General features: G+C 38.5%; 1 protein-coding gene across 1 annotated transcript in view; it reads left to right on the top strand.

Moving 5' to 3' along the window:
• EDIL3 (EGF like repeats and discoidin domains 3) overlaps positions 1 to 21,485 on the top strand; it is a 423,141-nt gene that overhangs the window by 105,488 nt on the left and 296,168 nt on the right. The window contains exon 2 of the mRNA XM_046001012.1: positions 21,042 to 21,170. Within this exon, the coding sequence (XP_045856968.1) occupies positions 21,042 to 21,170 (129 nt within the window). The remainder of the gene's footprint in view (positions 1 to 21,041; positions 21,171 to 21,485) is intronic.

A 21,485-nucleotide genomic window follows, 5' to 3' on the forward strand; every position in this document is an offset into this window, starting at 1 on the left:
GATCCCAGGGTCCTGGGATAAAGCTGTGCGTTGGACTCCCTGCTCAGCAGGAAGCCTGCTTCTCCCTCTCCTACTCCCCCTGCTTGTGCTCCCTCTCTCTGTGTCTCTCTCTGTTAAATTAAAAAAAAAAATCTTTAATAAGAAAAATGTCTATTCAGATCTTCCACCTATTTTAATCAGATTATATGTTTGCTATTGATTCATGTGAGTTCCTTATATATTTTGGATGGTAACGTGCCAGATGTAAGATCTGCAAATGTTTTCTCCCATTTAGTAGGTTGCCTTTTCACTTTGTTGATGGTTTCCTTTGCCATGCAGAATCTTTTTAATTTGATGTAGTCCCACTTGTTTATTTTTGCTTTTGTTGCTTTTGCTTTTGGTATGAAATCCAAAAAAACCATTGCCAGAACTGATGATTGCCAAGGAGCTTTACCCTCTCTGTTTTCTCCTAGGAGTTTTATGGCTTTAGATCTTACACAGAAGTCTTTAATTCATTTTGAGTTGATTTTTGTGTACAGGAGTTCAGTTTTACTCTCTTTCATGTGGCTATCCAGTTTTGTCAACTAGAGGCAATTGATTTTTTCTAACAATCAAAGTGCTTGGATCATAGTACATGCTCAGTAAAACAGAGGTTTTGTCATTATTGTTTTTTTTTAAATTTTTAAATTTTTTTTAAAGATTTTATTTATTTATTTGACAGAGAGAGAGCACAAGTAGACAGAGAGGCAGGCAGAGAGAGAGAGGAAAGCAGGCTCGCTGCTGAGCAGAGAGCCTGATGCGGGACTCGATCCCAGGACCCTGAGATCATGACCTGAGCCGAAAGCAGCGGCTTAACCCACTGAGCCACCCAGGCGCCCCATTATTGTTATTTTAAACTCTAAGAGGAAAAGAAAAAAAAAAACTTTAGGTTCAGAGTAGTTTTTTATGCAGACCACATAATTAGGATGATAGTGATATCAATTTCTGAATTGGTCACCATGTTACTTTAAATATGTATGTTACACTGAAGTTTTCAATAATGAGCCATTTTACTCTTTTATGTAAGTTGGCTATAATCTTACCTTCAGCATAGCATGGTTTCAAAGAGAATTGGTGTTTACACAGAGAAAATGCACACTTACTCTGTTGCTCCAAGTATTCTTCACAACTGAAGGAAAGCAGTAATTAGCCACTTAGTCCAGAAGTCATTCCTTATTCCTACAAGTCTGTTTTAGTGATTTACTGATCTTCAGGTGCCAGATGCCATTTAATAGGAGGGATAGTAAACTCTTCCTAGTTCAATTTTTACTGAGATGTGCTGCCTTATGCTGCATTTCTATCACAGGTATTTTGTTATTTTCATGTGATAGTTGTCATTGCATTTTTTATAGGGGAGCATATATGTCAGTTCATTTAAATATATGTATGAGATTATTTCTCCAGATATATTTTGAGTCTGTTATGGATCAGATCTTATTCTAGGATTTGCTGTCCTGGACTCAAACAGTGGTTCAGATGCTGTGGTCATCCACCTAATTTTCCAAGTAAGATTGGGTGTAATAGATGAATTTCTTTTCTAATACTCAGGCTCTAGAGATTTATCTAATTAATAATTTATATATTAGGGAATAAATATATCATCAAGGAATCAATATATCATCATAGCATATTGTTTTGCAACATCGTCTATTCCAGTATCTGACCTGATATCAAAGGCCTACCATTGCTTTCAGCTGTAGTAAGCATTGTCCACAGCAGAGAGAAAGTTTGTTCCTAGGGACATAGTTATGTTAACTCCAGGCTGGAACCTAGAGTTGTTCCCCTTTAAGAAAAGGAGGATCAGATATGCACATGATGGGAGGATTATACCAAAAGGCTGAAATTATCCAAAGGATGACATGTGGGCAACATATAACAATACTAAATAATTGGCTGCTGGTCAGAGAATGAAAAGAACTTGAAGAAGATGAAGAACTTGAAGAGGTGAAAAGAGAAGGTGAAGGAGAGAATAGGGGCAAGGGTAACCATCTAAACATGCATAGTTTCTTGTTTCTGAAGTCCTACTGCCTATGTGTAAATCTCACTTTGCCATTGTTATTCTATGCCTTTTGGTAAATTCTGCAACTTTAGTAAATTTTCATATGTAAAATGAGTCTTATTAATATCAACAAAGTTTCTAGTAGTATTATAAGCATTAAGTGATATTAATACTCATAATGTACTCAGTATAATGTTTGGCACATTGGTAAGCCACAAAAATGTTAACTAATGTTATTATAAAATAATGAAATGTTCTAACAGTTCAGCTAAGTGATGGAGTAGAAGAATTCGAGAGTTTTTGAAATTTGGGGCACCTGGGTGGCTCAGTGGGTTAAAGCCTCTGCCTTTGGCTCAGCTCATGATCTCAGGGTCCTGGGATTGAACCCCGCATTGGGCTCTCTGCTCAGCAGGGAGCCTGCTTCCTCCTCTCTCTCTCTCTCTCTCTCTGCCTGCCTCTCTGCCTACTTGTAATCTCTGTCAAATAAATAAAAAACTTTTTAAAAAGTATATGAAATTTGGAAATTTGAGCAAGCAGCTAATTTGTATCAGAGATTTTTTTTTTTTTTTTTGGAACAGGGTACATGATTTCAGTCCTGTGGATAGTTAAATCACCAAGACAGTTATGTCAAAAGGAAGTCAAACAGGGACTTGGGGTAGGGGTTTCCCAGTGGTTTATGTAGCTTGAAGATTTTATCCAAGATTATTCTAAACTGCACTGGATACCACCCATATTTGAGTCATTAACGAAACTGCATAGATAGTAATTGAACCAATGAGAAAAGGGAAAGGCAAACAAGGTCAGAACCTGACTAATAGCTGTGATACACTAATACTGGGTTCTGCGCCTTAGGCTAGGCCTGCATAAAATCCTTCCTTTCTGATCAGTGCTGGTTCAGGGACTGGAAGGAGCTGGTGAGTATCACATGATCACAGAAACAAGGACAGGAGGGATACAGAGATTGAACACCCAATAAGGACTCACAGTGGGTGACCCAATGCAGCATGGAGACCATTGATAGAATAGAGGCAATGGTTTTTTAATGTGTTTAAATACTCTCAGTTGTCCATTTCTGTGCTTCATGGTTTCCTTTTAGTAGGTCACCTTTCTATTCGGTAGGCCAGAAGAGTAACATCCTCCAGCTTCCTAAGTATTTCCCTGCTCTCTTCGGTAGAAAAGCACTGATATTCTTTTTTTTTTTTTTTTTTTTTTTTTGTTTATTTACAGCATAACAGTGTTCATTGTTTTGGCATCACACCCAGTGCTCCATGCAGTACGTGCCCTCCCTATTACCCACCACCTGGTTCCTCAACCTCCCACCCTCCCCGCCCCTTCAAAACCCTCTGGTTGTTTTTCAGAGTCCATAGTCTCTTATGGTTCATCTCCCCTTCCAGTTTCCCTCAACTCCCTCTCCTCTCCATCTCCCCATGTCCTCCATGTTATTTGTTATGCTCCACAAATAAGTGAGACCATATGATACTTGACTCTCTCTGCTTGACTTATTTCGCTCAGCATAATCTCTTCCAGTCCCGTCCATGTTGCTACAAAAGTTGGGTATTCATCCTTTCTGATGGAGGCATAATACTCCATTGTGTATATGGACCACATCTTCCTTATCCATTCATCCACTGAAGGGCATCTTGGTTCTTTCCACAGTTTGGTGACCGTAGCCATTACTGCAATAAGCACTGATATTCTGAATGGAGTTCCATTAGGACGGCTGGAACTCCTAAAGAAGGGGAACTTGACTTCAATCAGTCAGAATGTTCCCTATAATGATGCCAATTGGAATGCTAACAGCAAAACCCAATACCTGTTGAAAACCAAGAAGACAGCAAGAACACCCATAATTTCTGACTTCCACTGAGTTAATTGCTCAGCTATCTTTCCTTGTCAGGAACTTCTGGCATTAGGAAAACAAAATGGCCACATAGTCATTAAATCTAAATAAGATATTCCATGTTTCTTAAAAGAATGAAGGAGCTAGTATGTTCTCATATTTATTAGTAAGCATGTCTATAGACAGTGTCCTATCCAAGTCATTTATGTTTCTGCTCCCCAAGACTTTGGCTGTGAATAAAAAGATTTAAATTCTGAAAATGTATATATTATATGAAATTAGAGCATTCAGCAACTATTTTATAAAGCATGGCTTTCATGTGAAAATATTAAATATAAAAGTGAATATGAAATCATTCACTTTATACAAAACTTAATCAAGATCTAAATCTGACTTTTTAAAAATAAGACTTCCATTCCATAAATTAGAAAAGTGTCTACTGTTTTTTTTAGTTGGAAGAGAATGCATTTTAATTTTTGTGATTTTTTTTTTCTCCAGCCTCCAAATTGGTAGACATAATGCAGTCAGGTTTAGTGCGCGGTTTATAAACATGTTATGTAATCACATGATTGACTACTTTAAACATCTGGCAATAAATAGTTGTGGCTTCACTTATAACAGTGAAAAATATTCCTTCAGCTTTTACATACTATACTTTGAAACTGTCATTCCACTGCTTTCTTAAATTGTGACTTTTTCAAACAAGGTTCTAAATAAAACACGCAATTAGACTTTACAATTTTTTTCTGTAATTTTAACATGACATACCCTTTCTGCCTCAAAAAAAAAAAAAAAAAAAGATAAAATGGGCTATCCAGTGATAAACAAAATGTCCTGTTCTTTCTTTGGATACCTATGTTTCATAAGTGATCAAGTTAGCCAACTTGTTTTCGACTGGTTTTCCTTAGAGGTTATTTTTAATCTGTGGCTGAGCAGCTTTACATTTAGAAGAGGCAGAATTGACAATTTTAAGATCTAAATAAGAAGGCAATGTGAAACTTCCACAGTTGGACATGGCACTAAATTTTATCTCCTTTGTATCACCTGATTGTTTTTATAGTCAGTGTGAGTTTGTATTCTTGACAGGGATTGATGGGCTAAGTGTTACCATCATGATGTACTGTGTTATTTATATACAGAAGCCAAATTCTATCTTTCAGTCTGTCCTTTGCTGTCAACCGAAGAACTGAAATATTCTCTAAAAGAACAATTGACTGGGTTTCTAATTTTTGCATAATTGTGAATATACATAATCTTAGAGCATAAAATTCAATAAACTATCAAAAGAAACAGAAGCAGCCAGGGGTCACTCTTCTGCTCTGTTGACGGTCTCTACATCTGTCTGATGAAACCGCATGTCTGGATTAGTCCTCTACTTCTAGCACACATCCGGGGGTTTGCCTCTAAGCAGACAACTAGCTGGGTACTTGTGGACTCAAACAGTATCAATTGTTTTCAAACCCACCTGAGCCTTCAGCGTTTTCTGTCCATCTTTTACTCTGAGGCCTATTGATGATGTTTTTTTTCCTACACTCCCTACCATTCTGGGTAGTCCCTCTCTCCTAATCTTTAACATCATCTTTTTAGTAGCTGCTTCTCATTAGCATCAAAACACTGTTAGGTTTCTGCCATATTATTATTTCTTTTAAGAGAAGGAGGGTGGGGGAGGGTCAGAGGGAGAGGGAGAGAGAATCTCAAGTAGGTTCCATGCCCAACACAGTGCTGACTTGGGGCTCTATCTCACCACCCTGAAATCTTGACCTGAGCCAAAATCAAGAGTTGGTTGCTTAACCAACTGAGCCACCCAGGTGCCCTTAAGTTTCTGCCATTTTGAATACATTTCCAACTCTGTCTCCCACCCGGTATATATATTTGGATAACATTTTATTTGGATACCACTGACTATATACCAGGCACTGATCTTTGGCACAGGGGAGAATTTCCTAAGTTGGAATAATTCTGAACTTCAGAGAGTTAACAGTGTAGAGAGTTTCCAAGTTTATATGATTTCTAGACCATGTACCCAAACACTCTTCTCAGAAATTTTGTTTATATCCCCATGATTTAAAAAATCAACGCTGTGTTAATTTATCTCGCTCTAACCCAAACCTTTCTCCCCAGGTTCCAATGCATAAAACCAAATTCTGACTGAGTATCTACAAGTGAATGTCTGTAGGCACTTCACTCCAAGCATTTCCAAAAGGGAATCCCTCCCTTCCTTTTACCACCATCCCCAGACTTGCTCCTTCAACCATGTTTTCCAACAAAATGAAAGGCAGAACTTTTTGTTGAATTTTGATAGGTGAGTTCATTTTTTAGTTCTCTTTCCTTTTGACCATTAGACCCGTAAATTTTGTCTCTCAGTATATCTTTTGGAATCCACTTCTCTTCAGTTCTGTGGTTAGAATTCTAATCCAAGCCAGCAATCCCTTGTGCCACAGTAACATTTGCCACTTGCTAACTGATCTGTCACCCTTAAATTTTGCCTCCTTGTAATCCATTCTCCACACTACAGGTAAGGTGAGTTATCTGAAGTCCAAATCATGTCAGCCCTCCTGCTTAGTACCCTTAAATGGCTGTCCTTTCTGCTCAGGAATGCCCAGATTCTGTTTGAGTGTCTTAAGGACACTGTATATCCTGGACACTCTGTATTCTTCAGCCTTGCCTCATGCCATTTCTGTTCACTCATCTCTGTAGTCAAAGTGAGTTTTTCTTCCTGTTTTTTAAACACATGCTCTGCCCCTGCTCCCTGCATCCATGCATTCTTTTCCCTCTGCTTCCAGTCTTTTATCCCATGTAACTGCCTAGCTGGGTTCCACCTTTTCTCTGGCCTTGAATTGGAGATCACTTGCTTCTGGGAGGTCTTCCTAAATCACACTTCTGAGTTTGGTGCTCTCTTTTTGTGCTCCCTTGGCACCCACAGTTTTCTTTTTCATAGACCTAACATGCATACCTAACTTAACTACCTGTCAAGTTATTTGTGTCTTTTCTTAAACTCTAGAGAACAGGTCATTGTCTATCAGAAGCCCCAAAGTATGTGCAGTAATTACCATTTTTAATGGAGCATAGCAGGATTTCAGTAAATATTAATTGAATGACTAGATGGACATTTTCGTAGGTAGAAATAATATAGTCGACAGTACTTGGAGAATTCTGTATGGTTCAATTTTCTGGTAATTTATAAAGTTTCAGCTAATTATTTGATAGGATTTCAATACATGTAAGTATTAACTAGTATCTATTCTAATTTCCCTAACATACTATATACCGTTTTTTTTCAATTGCCAGTTCTAGCTTCCTGCAAATGATTTTTTTCATAATCATAGTATACCAACAAAGAAAGCTAGTTAGATGTTTTTCTTCATTTGACTTCCTCTCAAATGAAACCAGATAAGTTCAAACTTTCTTCCTTCCATCTTTCCTCCTTCTTTCTGTTCTTTCTTTCCTTCCCCACTTCATGTTATTTCTTTTTCTTCTCCTTCAATAAATTGAAATCTTTGGATGAGTTCTCAAAAAATGTGGAGGACTGGGTCCCACCTTCAGTCATTCTGATTTAATTGCACTGGGCATCAGGAATTTGAAAAGCTCCCCAGCGATTGTAATATATAGCAAAGTTTGAGAACCACTGGGTTAGATCATTTCTGATGTCCCTTTCAATTCTAAAAACTCGAGATTTTGTTATTCTAAGGGACTCTCCAGAGTGTTTTAAAATACAAAATATGCCCAGATTTTCTTTCAAAATTTAGAGCTCCAAATACTTTTGTCTTTTCATGCAGTCAGCATTGATTAAAGCTGTGTTAAAGGATACAAAATTCATATTGTCATTACTCAACAATTTTTGCTAATTTTCTTCTAATTCTCTTCGATATTCCTTTAGCATTTAAACATTATCTAAACCGAGAAATGTCTTTAGAAATAGTGTGATAAACCACTGGCTATCAGCTGAGAGATAATGTGCTTTAAGTTAGCCTTAGTGTGGCACAGAGTCAAAGAAGTTCCTTCATTTAGTCATTAGATTTGTGTCTTTCATAGTTGAATATGGTCATTTGGGGGCCCTGTGGCCACCAGTGTGTAGAATTAGATGGTCTTTTATTGCACATACATTCAGTGATTTTCCAGTAAAATGGCAGATCCTATCAATGCAGACAGATTTATTCTTATTGGCATTTTTATCTTTTTCCTTCTCGCTTCCTCTTAATTGAAGTAATGGTCTGAAATATAGATTAGAATTTATTTTGAAAGCAATATGAATTTATTTTGAAGGTAACAAACTGATCAAACCTTTTTAACTAATTTTTTTTTTATTTAAACTGGCTATACTCATAAGATTTAGTTTATGAAAGAAGGCTTTAAAATAAAACTCTGTGCATCACACTCATTAGAACATACAACAAATGAAATTTCAATATTCAACACAAGTGGTCTCTCGGGAAGTCCCAAAGTAAATTGAGAGGCCTGTTGTTGGTTCAAAAAGTGACATTTATTTTGTTGTGCACAGTTTCACCGACAGTAAGTCATAAGGGTGCTAACATTTTCTGTGAGTTTTACCAGGTCGAGTATGGAAATTCTCATGAAATTTATTTCATTTAAACTGGAGTTATTGCTCACTTGTCGACTATAATTGGCTCATTTTGCCAAGTACTCCGTTTACAGATTGGCAAAAACTCCAATTCATGCAGTTGAAGACAAAGCTTTTATTTTCTTTCAGTTTGTAAATGAAATGATAGGAGTGTAGCTACCAAGTTATGGCAGGGTGATAAACTGAAGATTAGTTGTAATACACAGACTGGAGTGTCATAGTTGTGAAATATGACTTTACATGGCCACTGCATTTTACTTTCCCACATATGACTAGGTATGGCAATATCCTTCACATTTAGTGTGGGGAGATACTGAAGAAATGAAATAATATTTTGTGTTAGTGAAGTAACATATTTGAGTGATATGTTACGATTTTTATTTTTGTTTTTAATTTTACACTGGTATACAGATTTTTTCTGCAGAAACAGAGAGAGGGCAGGGTGACTTCTAGCACTGTTAAAGGAACATAGAAAATGGAGAGGCATGCACTCATCCAAATAAATTATAGGTATATTTACATTGCCATGTAGATACCTGAATACATTAGCAGTACTATGTAGATATATTAATATGTGAAAAATATCAATATACAAATACATCAGAATATTAGCATCTAAATACAATAATGTATTTTCAGTACATGCTTTGTAAATATTAAGAATAGGCTTGGCAGAAATGCCCTTGATTATCATGAGGACAAACAGTCAAATGTGGGGCTTTAAATTATAAATTGGTTGCTACTAAAATTGTGTTGCTGACAAAAAGTATTTAGTGACATCTTGTTAACCTGTCCAAATGCATTGGCCTCTTTTCCATTTCTTGAATTCATTACTCTTGCTTATCAGTAGGACCGTACATTTGCTATCCTGCTGCCTGAAAGACTTCCTTAGGTTTTAACATGACTGGCACTGTTCATCTCTTGGTTTTTGGCTCCAATGACACCTCCTCAGAGAAGCATTTCTTGATGTTTATTTAAGTAACCAGTTCTTTTTACTGCCTTTCTCACCACTTTGTTCTCTTGTATCGCCCTCTCTATGGCTTTTCTTATAGTGAATGCCTTGCTTACTTGTTTGTTAGTTTTTCGTTATGCATCCCCTCCACTACAATAGAATCTCTAAGGGTGCTGGAACCTTATGTGTCTTCTTCTAGGCTATATTCCCACCCTCTCCTGTGCTTCCAGGAGTATCAGTACATGATGAATGAATCAGTGATTCGCTGATCTGTGAACTGGAGAAGGGCATGAACATATAAAGAAAACAGGATGTATAAATATCTGAGGATTTAAACATTGATGAGAAAAACTAGCTCTTCTTTTCACCTGATTTCCAGAGAATGGCCAACAAAGGATTTTCTCTTTTACTTGGCATTAGAAGTTGTATGGTTGTATATTGACCTCACAGAAAAAAATAAAAAACACACAACCACAATCATGAAGAGATTTTAGGTTTTTAGAAGGTTTTACATTGTCTTCTGCCATGCTACACACTGTACTATAGATGCCTATCTACTTTGCTATCTAGGCTAAATGATCATCGATTGCAAATTTATAATGAGATGAAATAAGACAATCCCTGAGTCACCCTGAACAGGTGATTAGCAACAGGTGGTGGACCAGTGAGAAGGATGAGATGGACATTGGATTCAGACAGGATGGTCCCACTCCAAGCAGAACCCTGGAGAATAGGAGAAAGACCAGGCAAACAGGAAGTTAAATTTAGTCTGCAATGATTTCTTGCCCCTGGGAAAAATAATTGCTTCATTCTATTGCCAAAAGGCAAATCGGCATCCGCTTAATTTGCCTGAGTCTGCCATAAACTGCAGATGGAATCATAAAACATAGTTAGATTCAAATTAAACACATCTGTCCTAATCTAAAGCAGGTGAGGCCAGCCAGCCAAGAAGCATCAAGGTATAATGGTACACACAGATTATAATATGCAGAGGTATATTTTAGGGGCCTGCTGACAGTGGAATAAAGAACCATGAAATTGCATATTGTCCTATTTTCCTATATCGAGCCTGTCTTCTTGTACTGGCTGCCATCTTAGTTTTAAAGGACTCTACAAACACATCCATTGGGAAATAAATGAACAGACAAAAAGCACTGATTTGAGGTCCAGGAATCTATTGCATTTTAATCAGGATTCTTACCTGAACTGATGCTTTCTTAGGTTAATTGAAATGACAGGGAATCAGAAATCCCTACAGTGCATTTTAATTAGACTTGATTTGCTAGCTAGAGGATTGGTTTCTGTTTAAAACATCAGGCTTCATCTGCACAACCCATTGAGATAATGGGTAAGCAGAGAGGATGGCAGGCTCAGATACGATGGTTTAGAGCAAGATAATGTAACTGATCCTAACCAGGACAGTGGTGAGAGTGAGGGGACTGTAGCTTCCTCCAGAAGGGCACTGCTGCAGTATCCCTTCAAGGAACTAAGCAGTCCAGCTGCAAGGAATGGAGTTAGCCTTCAGAGGCCTTCTGCAGCACTTCCAGGATCCCCCTGGAGCATTCGAGCGTCACTGTGCCTGAACAGGGCAAGGGTACCTATGCCTGGTCATATTTGCCCTTGGAGGATTCCTCTAAAGAGTCATCTTTCATTCCTCCTGGGTTGACTAAGACTTTGGCAAATTTGCATTGCAAACTGGGGCTCACTTGCTCCATTCTCCTTCATCCCCAGGACCACCTGCTCCCATTCCTTTTTTCTCAGGTGTCAGACTTGCATCCCAGAATGAAGGCTTTTCCTGCCCTTTACTGCTTTCTCCTCGTTTATCTTTCACAGACATTTCTTCTTCATAAATTGGTTGCACTCTTAACTTTGTCTTAGCCTTTACTTCATGCAGAACCCATCTGACACCAGGGTACATTTCGTAGTTAGATGTGGGGAAGCAGATTTAAAGCACGGTCTACAAAAACCCTAATTATGTTTGATGGGCTTCTGTTGTCTACCCTCTGCTTTATTCAAGGCCAAAATTTTGTTTTCTGCTCACATTGTCCGTCTATCACTGGCACATTTGGGAACCTTTATTAATCTCGGGCAGACCTAGACATACTAAGTCACTGAGTAAATCAACTGAATATTAGTACTGATGTAGAAAGGGCCTGGCACTAATTTCCTTTTTTTTTTTTTCCCCCTTCTGTTTCAAAGAGTCTTCCTTATTTTTTCTCACTTATTTGTTGGTTTGCCCAAAGACCTCTTCTCTTCTTTTCTTTTCTATTTCCTGGTACCCTCTTCTGCCCTTCTTTTAAAGACTCACTGAAATAGTTTTCACATCTCTACTTAGCAATCCATGTTGTAGCAAAATCTCTCCAATTCTGTATATGTCTGTTCACTAGCTTTAATGGGACATTTTCATTTTGGATGTCCCACAGGCTTTTTAGACAAAGTAATTCCTTTAAAATTAAATCCATTAAATTTCCTTATGAAAGACGGCCACTTAGTCATACAGGCCAGAGCTCTAGATATCAACACAGATTTCTTGTTCTCCTTCAACCCCCATATCAATTTGGTCACAGTGTTATCTTGATTCTACTTCGTACATTTTGGTCAAATCTATTACCTATTTCTTACCTTTCAAAAGACACTGAGTAAATATCAAAAAGGGGGATAACGTTTAAGATGAATTTTCACAAGTGTACAGTGTATTAGAAATAATCCATGGTCTAGCCATACTAAATTCTATGATATTCCCAAAACATATTCATTCTTTCATTTATTCACTTATTTCATTACTGTCTTTTCTAATAGCCATTCCACTGCTAAAGTAGTATTTTTATCTATGCTATTAATATAGCTAATTACTTGCTTTAAAAATGTGACAAATCTTAACCTCCATTTTTATTTTTCTAAAGTCTTAAAGTCATTAGTCTAGAAAAGAGAGAAAATAATTCATGGGACAGCAGAATAACGTTTCTAAGAAATACAAAATAGTAGGAAGTTGGGGCACAGATACTTTTGTAAATGTGGAAAACCTCCTTCTGTTTTAATCTAGGCAGTGGCACTTTCCCCTGTAAAGCTCCCTTAAAAACTCTGTGGGCTTTTCTGAATCTGATTTATATCCTCTCTGTGCAATAAAACCACACCCATGACTTTCTCTGAACCCTGCTTTTCACTCAAAACTTAATCAGTGCTGCTTTGGGTGTGTCGGGCTATTTAGACAATACCTTTAAGAATTCTGGGGTGCCTGGGTGCTTCAGTGGGATAAGCCTCTGCCTTTGGCTCAGGTCATGATGCCAGGGTCATGGGATCGGGCCCCCCTCCCCACCCCGCATTCAACTATCTGCTCAGCGGGGAGCCTGCTTCCCTTCCTCTCTCTCTGCCTGCCTTTCTGCCTACTTGTGATCTCTGTCAAATAAATAAATAAAATCTTAAAAAAAAAAAAAGAATTCTAGAGGCTCTTTTATTTAGCCTAGAGGGACTTTCAGGCTGTAGTTGAATTATTTGAAATATTTTCATAAGGGCCTTCTAGCATATCCTTTATTTTTTTAATTTTTAATTTATTTTTTATTTTTTTATAAACATATAATGTATTTTTATCCCCAGGGGTACAGGTCTGTGAATCGCCAGGTTTACACACTTCACAGAACTCACCATAGCACATACCCTCCCCAATGTCCATAACCCCAAACTCCCTCTCCCAACCCCCCTTCCCCCCAGCAACCTTCAGTTTGTTTTGTGAGATTGAGTCACTTATGGTTTGTCTCCCTCCCAATCCCATTTCGTTTCATTTATTCTCCTATCCCCCTAACCCCCCATGTTGCATCTCCACGTCCTCATATCAGGGAGATCATATGATAGTTGTCGTTCTCCGATTGACTTATTTCACTAAGCATGATACCCTCTAGCTCCATCCACGTTGTCGCAAATGGCAAGATTCATTTCTTTTGATGGATGCATAGTATTCCATTGTATATATATACCACATCTTCTTTATCCATTCATCTGTTGATGGACGTCTAGGTTCATTCCATAGTTTGGCTATTGTAGACATTGCTGCTATAAACATTCGGGTGCACGTGCCCCTTCGGATCACTATGTTTGTATCTTTAGGGTAAATACCCAGTAGTGCAATTGCTGGGTCATAGGGTAGTTCTGTTTTCAACATTTTGAGGAACCTCCATGCTGTTTTCCAGAGTAGTTGCACCAGCTTGCATTCCCACCAACAGTGGAGGAGGGTTCCCCATTCTCCACATCCTTGCCAGCATCTTTCATTTCCTGACTTGTTCATTTTAGCCATTCTGACTAGTGTGAGGTGGTATCTCATTGTGGTTTTGATTTGTATTTCCCTGATGCCGCGTGATGTGGAGCACTTTTTCATGTGTCTGTTGGCCATCTGGATGTCTTCTTTGCAGAAATGTCTGTTCATGTCCTCTGCCCATTTCTTGATTGGATTGTTTGTTCTTTGGGTGGTGAGTTTGCTAAGTTCCTTATAGATTTTGGACACTAGCCCTTTATCTGATGTGTCGTTTGCAAATATCTTCTCCCATTCTGTCAGTTGTCTTTTGGTTTTGTTAACTGTTTCCTTTGCTGTGCAAAAGCTTTTGATCTTGATGAAATCCCAATAGTTCTCTTTGCCCTTGCTTCCCTTGCCTTTGCCGTTGTTCCTAGGAAGATGTTGCTGCGGCTGAGGCCAAAGAGGTTGCTGCCTGTGTTCTCCTCAAGGATTTTGATGGATTCCTTTCTCACATTGAGGTCCTTCATCCATTTTGAGTCTATTTTCGTGTGTGGTGTAAGGAAGTGGTCCAATTTCATTTTTCTGCATGTGGCTGTCCAATTTTCCGAGCACCATTTATTGAAGAGGCTGTCTTTTTTCCATTGGACATTCTTTCCTGCTTTGTCAAAGATTAGTTGACCATAGAGTTGAGGGTCTATTTCTGTTCTGTTCCTCTATTCTGTTCCATTGATCTATGTGTCTGTTTTTGTGCCAGCACCATCTTGATGTCATCATCATCTTGATGATGACAGCTTTGTAACAGAGCTTGAAGTCCGGAATTGTGATGCCACCAACTTTGGCTTTCTTTTTCAATAGTCCTTTGGCTATTCGAGGTCTTTTCTGGTTCCATATAAATTTTAGGATTATTTGTTCCATTTCTTTGAAAAAACTGGATGGTATTTTGATAGGGATTGCATTAAATATGTAGATTGCTTTAGGTAGCATAGACATTTTCACAATATTTATTCTTCCAATCCAGGAGCATGGAACATTTTTCCATTTTTTTGTGTCTTCCTCAATTCCTTTCATGAGTACTTTATAGTTTTCTGCATATAGATTCTTACCTCTTTGGTTAGGTTTATTCCTAGGTATCTTATAGTTTTGGGTGCAATTGTAAATGGGATTGACTCCTTAATTTCTCTTTCTCTGTCTTGTTGGTGTAGAGAAATGTAACTGATTTCTGTGCATTGATTTTATATCCTGACACTTTACTGAATTCCTGTACAAGTTCTAGCAGTTCTGGAGTGGAGTCTTTTGGGTTTTCCACATATAGTATCATATCATCTGCAAAGAGTGATAGTTTGACTTCTTCTTTACCAATTTGGACTCCTTTAATTTCCTTTTGTTGTCTGATTGCTGAGGCTAGGACTTCTAGTACTATGTTGAATAGCAGTGGTGATAATGGGCATCCCTGCCGTGTTCCTGACCTTAGCAGAAAAGCTTTCAGTTTTTCTCCATTGAGAATGATATTTGCGGTGGGTTTTTCATAGATGGCTTTGATAATATTGAGGTATGTGCCCTCTATCCCTACACTTTGAAGAGTTTTGATCAGGAAGGGATGTTTTACTTTGTCAAATGCTTTTTCAGCATCTATTGAGAGTATCATATGGTTCTTGTTCTTTCTTTTATTAATGTGTTGTAGCACATTGATTGATTTGCGGATGTTGAATGAACCTTGCAGCCCTGGAATAAATCTCACGTGGTCGTGGTGAATAATCCTTTTAATGTACTGTTGAATCCTATTGGCTAGTATTTTGGTGATAATTTTTGCATCTGTGTTCATCAAGGATATTGGTCTGTAGTTCTCTTTTGGTGGGAACCTTGTCTGGTTTTGGGATCAAGGTGATGCTTGCCTCATAAATGAGTTTGGAAGTTTTCCTTCCATTTCTATTTTTTGGAACAGTTTCACGAGAATAGGAATTAGTTCTTCTTTTAATGTTTGTTGGAATTCCCCTGGGTAGCCATCTGGCCCTGGGCTTTTGTTTGTTTGGAGATTTTTGATGACTGTTTCAATCTCCTTACTGATTATGGGCCTGGTCAGGTTTTCTATTTCTTCCTGGTTCAGTTGTGGTAGTTTATATGTTTCTAGGAATGCATCCATTTCTTCCAGATTGTCAAATTTGTTGGCGCAGAGTTGCTCATAGTATGTTCTCATAATTGTCTGTATTTCTTTGGTTTAGTTGTGATCTATCCTCTTTCATTCATGATTTTATTTATTTGGGTCCTTTCTGTTTTCTTTTTGATAAGTCTGGCCAGGGGTTTATCAATCTTACTAATTCTTTCAAGGAACCAGCTCCGAGGCACCTGGGTGGCTCATTGGGTTAAGCCGCTGCCTTTGGCTCAGGTCATGATCTCAGGGTCCTGGGATTGAGTCCCGCATTGGGCTCTCTGCTCAGCAGCGAGTCTGCTCTCTCTCTCTCTCTGCCTGCCCCTCTGTCTACTTGTGATCTCTCTCTGTCAAATAAATAAATAAAATCTTAAAAAAAAAAAAAAGAACCAGCTCCTAGTTTCGATGATTTGTTCTATTGTTTTTTTTTGGTTTCTATTTCATTGATTTCTGCTCTGATCTTTATGATATCTCTTCTCCTGCTGGGTTTAGGGTTTCTTTCTTGTTCTTTCTCCGGCTCCTTTAGGTGTAGGGTTAGGTTGTATACTTGAGACTTTCATGTTTCTTGAGACAGGCTTGTACCGCTATATATTTTCCTCTCAGGACTGCCTTTGTTGCGTCCCACAGATTTTGAACCGTTGTGTTTTCATTATCAGTTGTTTCCATGAATTTTCTCAATTCTTCTTTAATTTCCTGGTTTACCCATTCATTCTTTAGAAGGATGCTATTTAGTCTCCATGTATTTGCGTTCTTTCCAAATTTCCTCTTGTGATTGAGTTCTAGCGTCAGAGCATTGTGGTCTGAAAATATGCAGGGAATGATCCCAATCTTTTGATACTGGTTGAGACCTGATTTGTGACCGAGGATGTGATCTATTCTGGAGAAGGTTCCATGTGCACTAGAGAAGAATGTGTATTCTTTTGCTTTGGGATGAAATGTTCTGAATATATCTGTGATGTCCTTCTGGTCCAGTGCGTCATTTAAGGCCTTTATTTCCTTGTTGATCTTTTGCTTGGATGATCTGTCCATTTCAGTGAGGGGAGTGTTAAAGTCCCCTACTATTATTGTATTATTATTGATGTGTTTCTTTGATTTTGTTATTAATTGGTTAATATAGTTGGCTGCTCCCACGTTAGAGGCATAGATATTTTAAATTGTTAGATCTTCTTGTTGGACAGACCCTTTGAGTATGATATAGTGTCCTTCCTCATCTCTTATTATAGTCTTTGGCTTAAAATCTAATTGATCTGATACAAGGATTGCCACCCCAGCTTTCTTCTGATGCCCATTAGCATGGTAAATTGTTTTCCACCCCCTCACTTTACATCTGGAGGTGTCTTTAGGTCTAAAATGAGTTTCTTGTAGGCAACATATAGATTGGTTTTGTTTTTTTATCCATTCTGATACCTTCTGTCTTTTGATTGAGGCATTTAGCCCATTAACATTCAGGGTAACTATTGAGAGATATGAATTTAGTGCCATTGTATTGCCTGTAAGGTGACTGTTACTGTATATTGTCTCTGTTCCTTTCTAATCTACTACTTTTAGGCTCTCTCTTTGCTTAGAGGTCCCCTTTCAATATTTCCTGTAGAGATGGTTCGGTGTTTGCAAATTCTTTCAGTTTTTGTTTGTCCTGGTAGCTTTTTATCTCTCCTTCTATTTTCAATGATAGCCTAGCTGGATAGAGTATTCTTGGCTGCATGTTTTTCTCGTTTAGTGCTCTGAATCTATCATGCCAGCTCTTTCTGGCCTGCCAGGTCTCTGTGGATAAGTCTGCTGCCAATCTAATATTTTTACCATTGTATGTTACAGACTTCTTTTCCCGGGCTGCTTTCAGGATTTTCTCTTTGTCACTAAGACTTGTAAATTTTACTATTAGGTGACGGGGTGTGGACCTATTCTTGTTGATTTTGAGGGGGTTCTCTGCACCTCCTGGATTTTGATGCTTGTTCCCTTTGCTATATTAGGGAAATTCTCTCCAATAATTCTCTCCAATAGACCTTCTGCTCCCCTCTCTTTTTCTTCTTCTTCTGGAATCCCAATTATTCTAATATTGTTTTGTCTTATGGTGTCACTTATCTCTCGAATTCTCCCCTCGTGGTCCAGTAGCTGTTTGTCCCTCTTTTGCTCGGCTTCTTTATTCTCTGTCATTTGGTCTTCTATATCACTAATTCTTTCTTCTGCCTCATTTATCCTAGCAGTGAGAGCCTCCATTGTGATTGCACCTTGATTTTGATTTTTTGATTTCAACTTGGTTAGATTTTAGTTCTTTTATTTCTCCAGAAAGGGCTTTTATATCTCCAGAGAGGGTTTCTCTAATATCTTCCATGCCTTTTTCGAGCCTGGCTAGAACCTTGAGAATCATCATTCTGAACTCTAGATCAGACATATTACCAATGTCTGCATTGATTAGGTCCCTAGCCTTCAGTACTGCCTCTTTTTCTTTTTTTTTTTTGTGGTGAATTTTTCTGCCTGTCGTTTTGTCCAGATAAGAGTAGATGAAGGAGCAAGTAAAATACTAAAAGGGTGGCAAAGACCCCAGACAAATGCGCTTTAACCAATTCAGAAGAGACCCCAAATCGTGGGGGAGTGAAAGGGATAAAAAGAGGTTCAGAAAATAAAAGAATAAATTTGAAAAAGAAAAGAAATAAAGAAAAAAATATAAAAAAAGAAAAAAATATATATTAGATAAACTAGTTAAAAAACGTTAAAAAAGAGAAGATAAAAGTTAAAAAAAAATTTAGCTGAAGAAGAAAAAAAATTGAAAAAAGTTAAATTAATGGCAAGACTAAGGAATCATGGGGAGAAAGCCATGAGTTCCGTGATTTCCTGTCTCCTCCTCTGGAATTCCGCTGTTGTCCTTGGTATTGAACCTGCTTTCCTTGGTAGATGAACTTCGTCCTAGCTGGATTTTTTGTTGATTTTCTGGGGGAGGGGCCTGTTGTAGTGACTTTCAAGTGTCTTTGCCCGAGGCAGAATTGCACCGCCCTTACCGGAGACCGGACTACATTATCCGCTTGGGTTCGTTTTTGGGAGCTTTTGTTCCCTGAACACTTTCCATAGAGTTAGGGAGGATGTGAATGAGAATGGCGGCCTCCCAGTCTCCGGCCCGGAGGAGCCGAGAACCCGCGGCCCCACTCCTCAGTGCGCCCCCAGAGAACAGCGCCTAATCACTCTCGCATCTCCGGCCTCTGGCTGCACTCCGAGCTCACCCAGCCTGCGACTGGTTCAAGGTAACCCCGAGCTGAGAGCTCAGTCCTCGGCTCAGTTTCTGTCGCTGGCTTCCCCATTCTAATACCTGCAACTCTGCGACACTCTGACACCCCCGATCCTTCTGTGACCCTGCGGGACCTGAGGCCACGCTGACCCCGCGGGACCTGGGGCCATGCTGACCCCACGTTGGCTTCATCCCGGTTTAGCCTCTGGAGCAATGTCCCTCCATCTAACAGACTTTTAAATATTTTTTTTTAAGATTTTATTTATTTGAGAGAGAGAGTGTGAGAGAGAGAACGAGCATGAGAAGTGGGAGGTCAGAGGGAGATGCAGACTCCCTTCCTGGCAGGGAGCCCAATATTGGACTCGATCCTGGGATTACAGGATCATGACCTGAGCCAAAGGCAGTCGCTTAACCAACTGAGCCACCCAGGCGTCCTGGAACAGACTTTTAAAAGTCCTGATTTTGCGCTCCATTGCAAGCCATTGCTCCACCGCTTGCCGGGAGCTGGCCCCTCCCCCTGCGGTCTCTCTTCCCATCATTTTGGATTCACTTCTCCGCCAGTCCTACCTTTCAGAAAGTGGTTGATTTTTTGTCTCTAGAATTGCTGTTCTTCTTCTCTTCGATCTCCCGTTGGATTTGTAGGTGTTTGCAATGGTTAGATAAGCTATCTAGCTGATCTCCTGCTACCTGATGTAGTCTTAGCTTGCTACTTCTCCGCCATCTTGACTCCTCCTCCCTCTAGCATATCCTTAATTTGATGTTTATGTTGAGGCCATGTCTTTCTGGCAAAGCTCTGGATTTGCTCTTTCACTGGTTTGAAAGGCTGGGATTGAAACATAGTTTTTGTTGTGGTTGGTTGGTTGGTTATATCAAATCCTGGTCTCTGTATTCCTTTACTTTCAAGCTCATTAGTTCTTTATCACATCTCTTTCTTTAGTACCTTATCAGTGCAGCTGTTAAGAGACAATTGACAGTTTGACATTCTGCTTGGAAATTTCATTACTGATATAAAAAAGATCATTAGGTGTATTTTCTGTCACTAAAGTTTTCTCAGCTGCTTTTCTCTACGTAATATGGGATAGCCTCACATTTTTCTAGGCTCTTGTAGTCATTCGTTCAGTGCCTTTCCAGATTCCACCAGTACCATCTACCCCCACCACCCAGTACCAAATTTGAAGCCACATATTATAGGTTTTTGTTATGGCTTATTTACAACTTATTTCTCTGTGACAGTTTCCTTCTTACTCTTCCATGTTTCTCTCATCTCTCTTAAGCAAGCTAGCCTGAATTTATTCACATGGCCTTGTCAGGGTTCCTAGACGTAGAAATATTCAAATTCCTTATCACACCTCTGCTGTCTTCAAGTCCGCTAATGCCCTTTTGGCCAAAGCAAATCAACAGGGACAAGCCCAGATTCTAGGTATCCAGAAATAAACCCCACTCCTTTAGTGAGAGAAATTGCAGAGTTACCGAGTTAAGTGCGTGGACTTAGAAAGTTTTTTTGTTTTGTTTTGTTTTGTTTTTTTCCCATTTTATTTATTTTTTTCAGCATAACAGTATTCATTGTTTTTGCACAACACCCAGTGCTCCATGCAAAACGTGCCCTCCCTATTACCCACCACCTGTTCCCCCAACCTCCCACCCCTGACCCTTCAAAACCCTCAGGTTGTTTTTCAGAGTCCATAGTCTCTTATGGTTCGCCTCCCCTCCCCAATAGAAAGTTTTTTTTTTTTAATTGGAGTGATTAATAAATCAGTCTAGCAGAGATATTTCTGTTAATCTGTAACAAATCGGACAATATTTTATTTACATGTAATGAAGGAACCGCAGATTGAGTTAATTAACTTTTAGTATGCTATTCAGTATGCAATGTTTGAATTAGAAAATTTAATTTTATGTTAAATACCATCTCTCTTAAAAGCACATGGATTCAAATGAATCTTGCATACCTTTTCTGTAAATCTAAAAAGTATGATGATTTTACCAAAGGAAGATGGCATATGAAATTGTGTATTTTGGTGCCTAAGACAAATAAAAATTCATTTTCTGTTTCTTTATTTTTCAGGTGATATTTGTGATCCCAATCCATGTGAAAATGGAGGTGTGTGTTTGTCAGGATTATCTGACAATTCCTTTTCCTGTGAGTGTCCAGATGGCTTCACAGATCCCAACTGTTCTAGTGTTGTGGAGGTTGGTAAGTGCAAGATTTAAGCATTTCAGTAGTTATCCTCTTTGTTTGCATGAGTGACTGACTAATTTGGTGTGTGCGGTATGGGTATTCTATACAAGATTGCTGTATGTTGAGAATCAGTTTACTCTTCTGTAGAACTCTCAATTTTATAATTTCTATTTTATAATTGAATTATATTTGTATTAGTGATATTCTCAAATAGTTTAAAACTGTTTTAGTGAGTAACACTACACTTCAAAGTCACTACAAGTAATGCTTGAATATAGCAATTATTTTTATTTCTCTAATATTGACATATTAGATATTTAAAATTTCATT

This window comes from Meles meles, chromosome 3 (assembly GCF_922984935.1).
Source record: "Meles meles chromosome 3, mMelMel3.1 paternal haplotype, whole genome shotgun sequence".
Lineage (NCBI taxonomy): Eukaryota > Metazoa > Chordata > Mammalia > Carnivora > Mustelidae > Meles > Meles meles.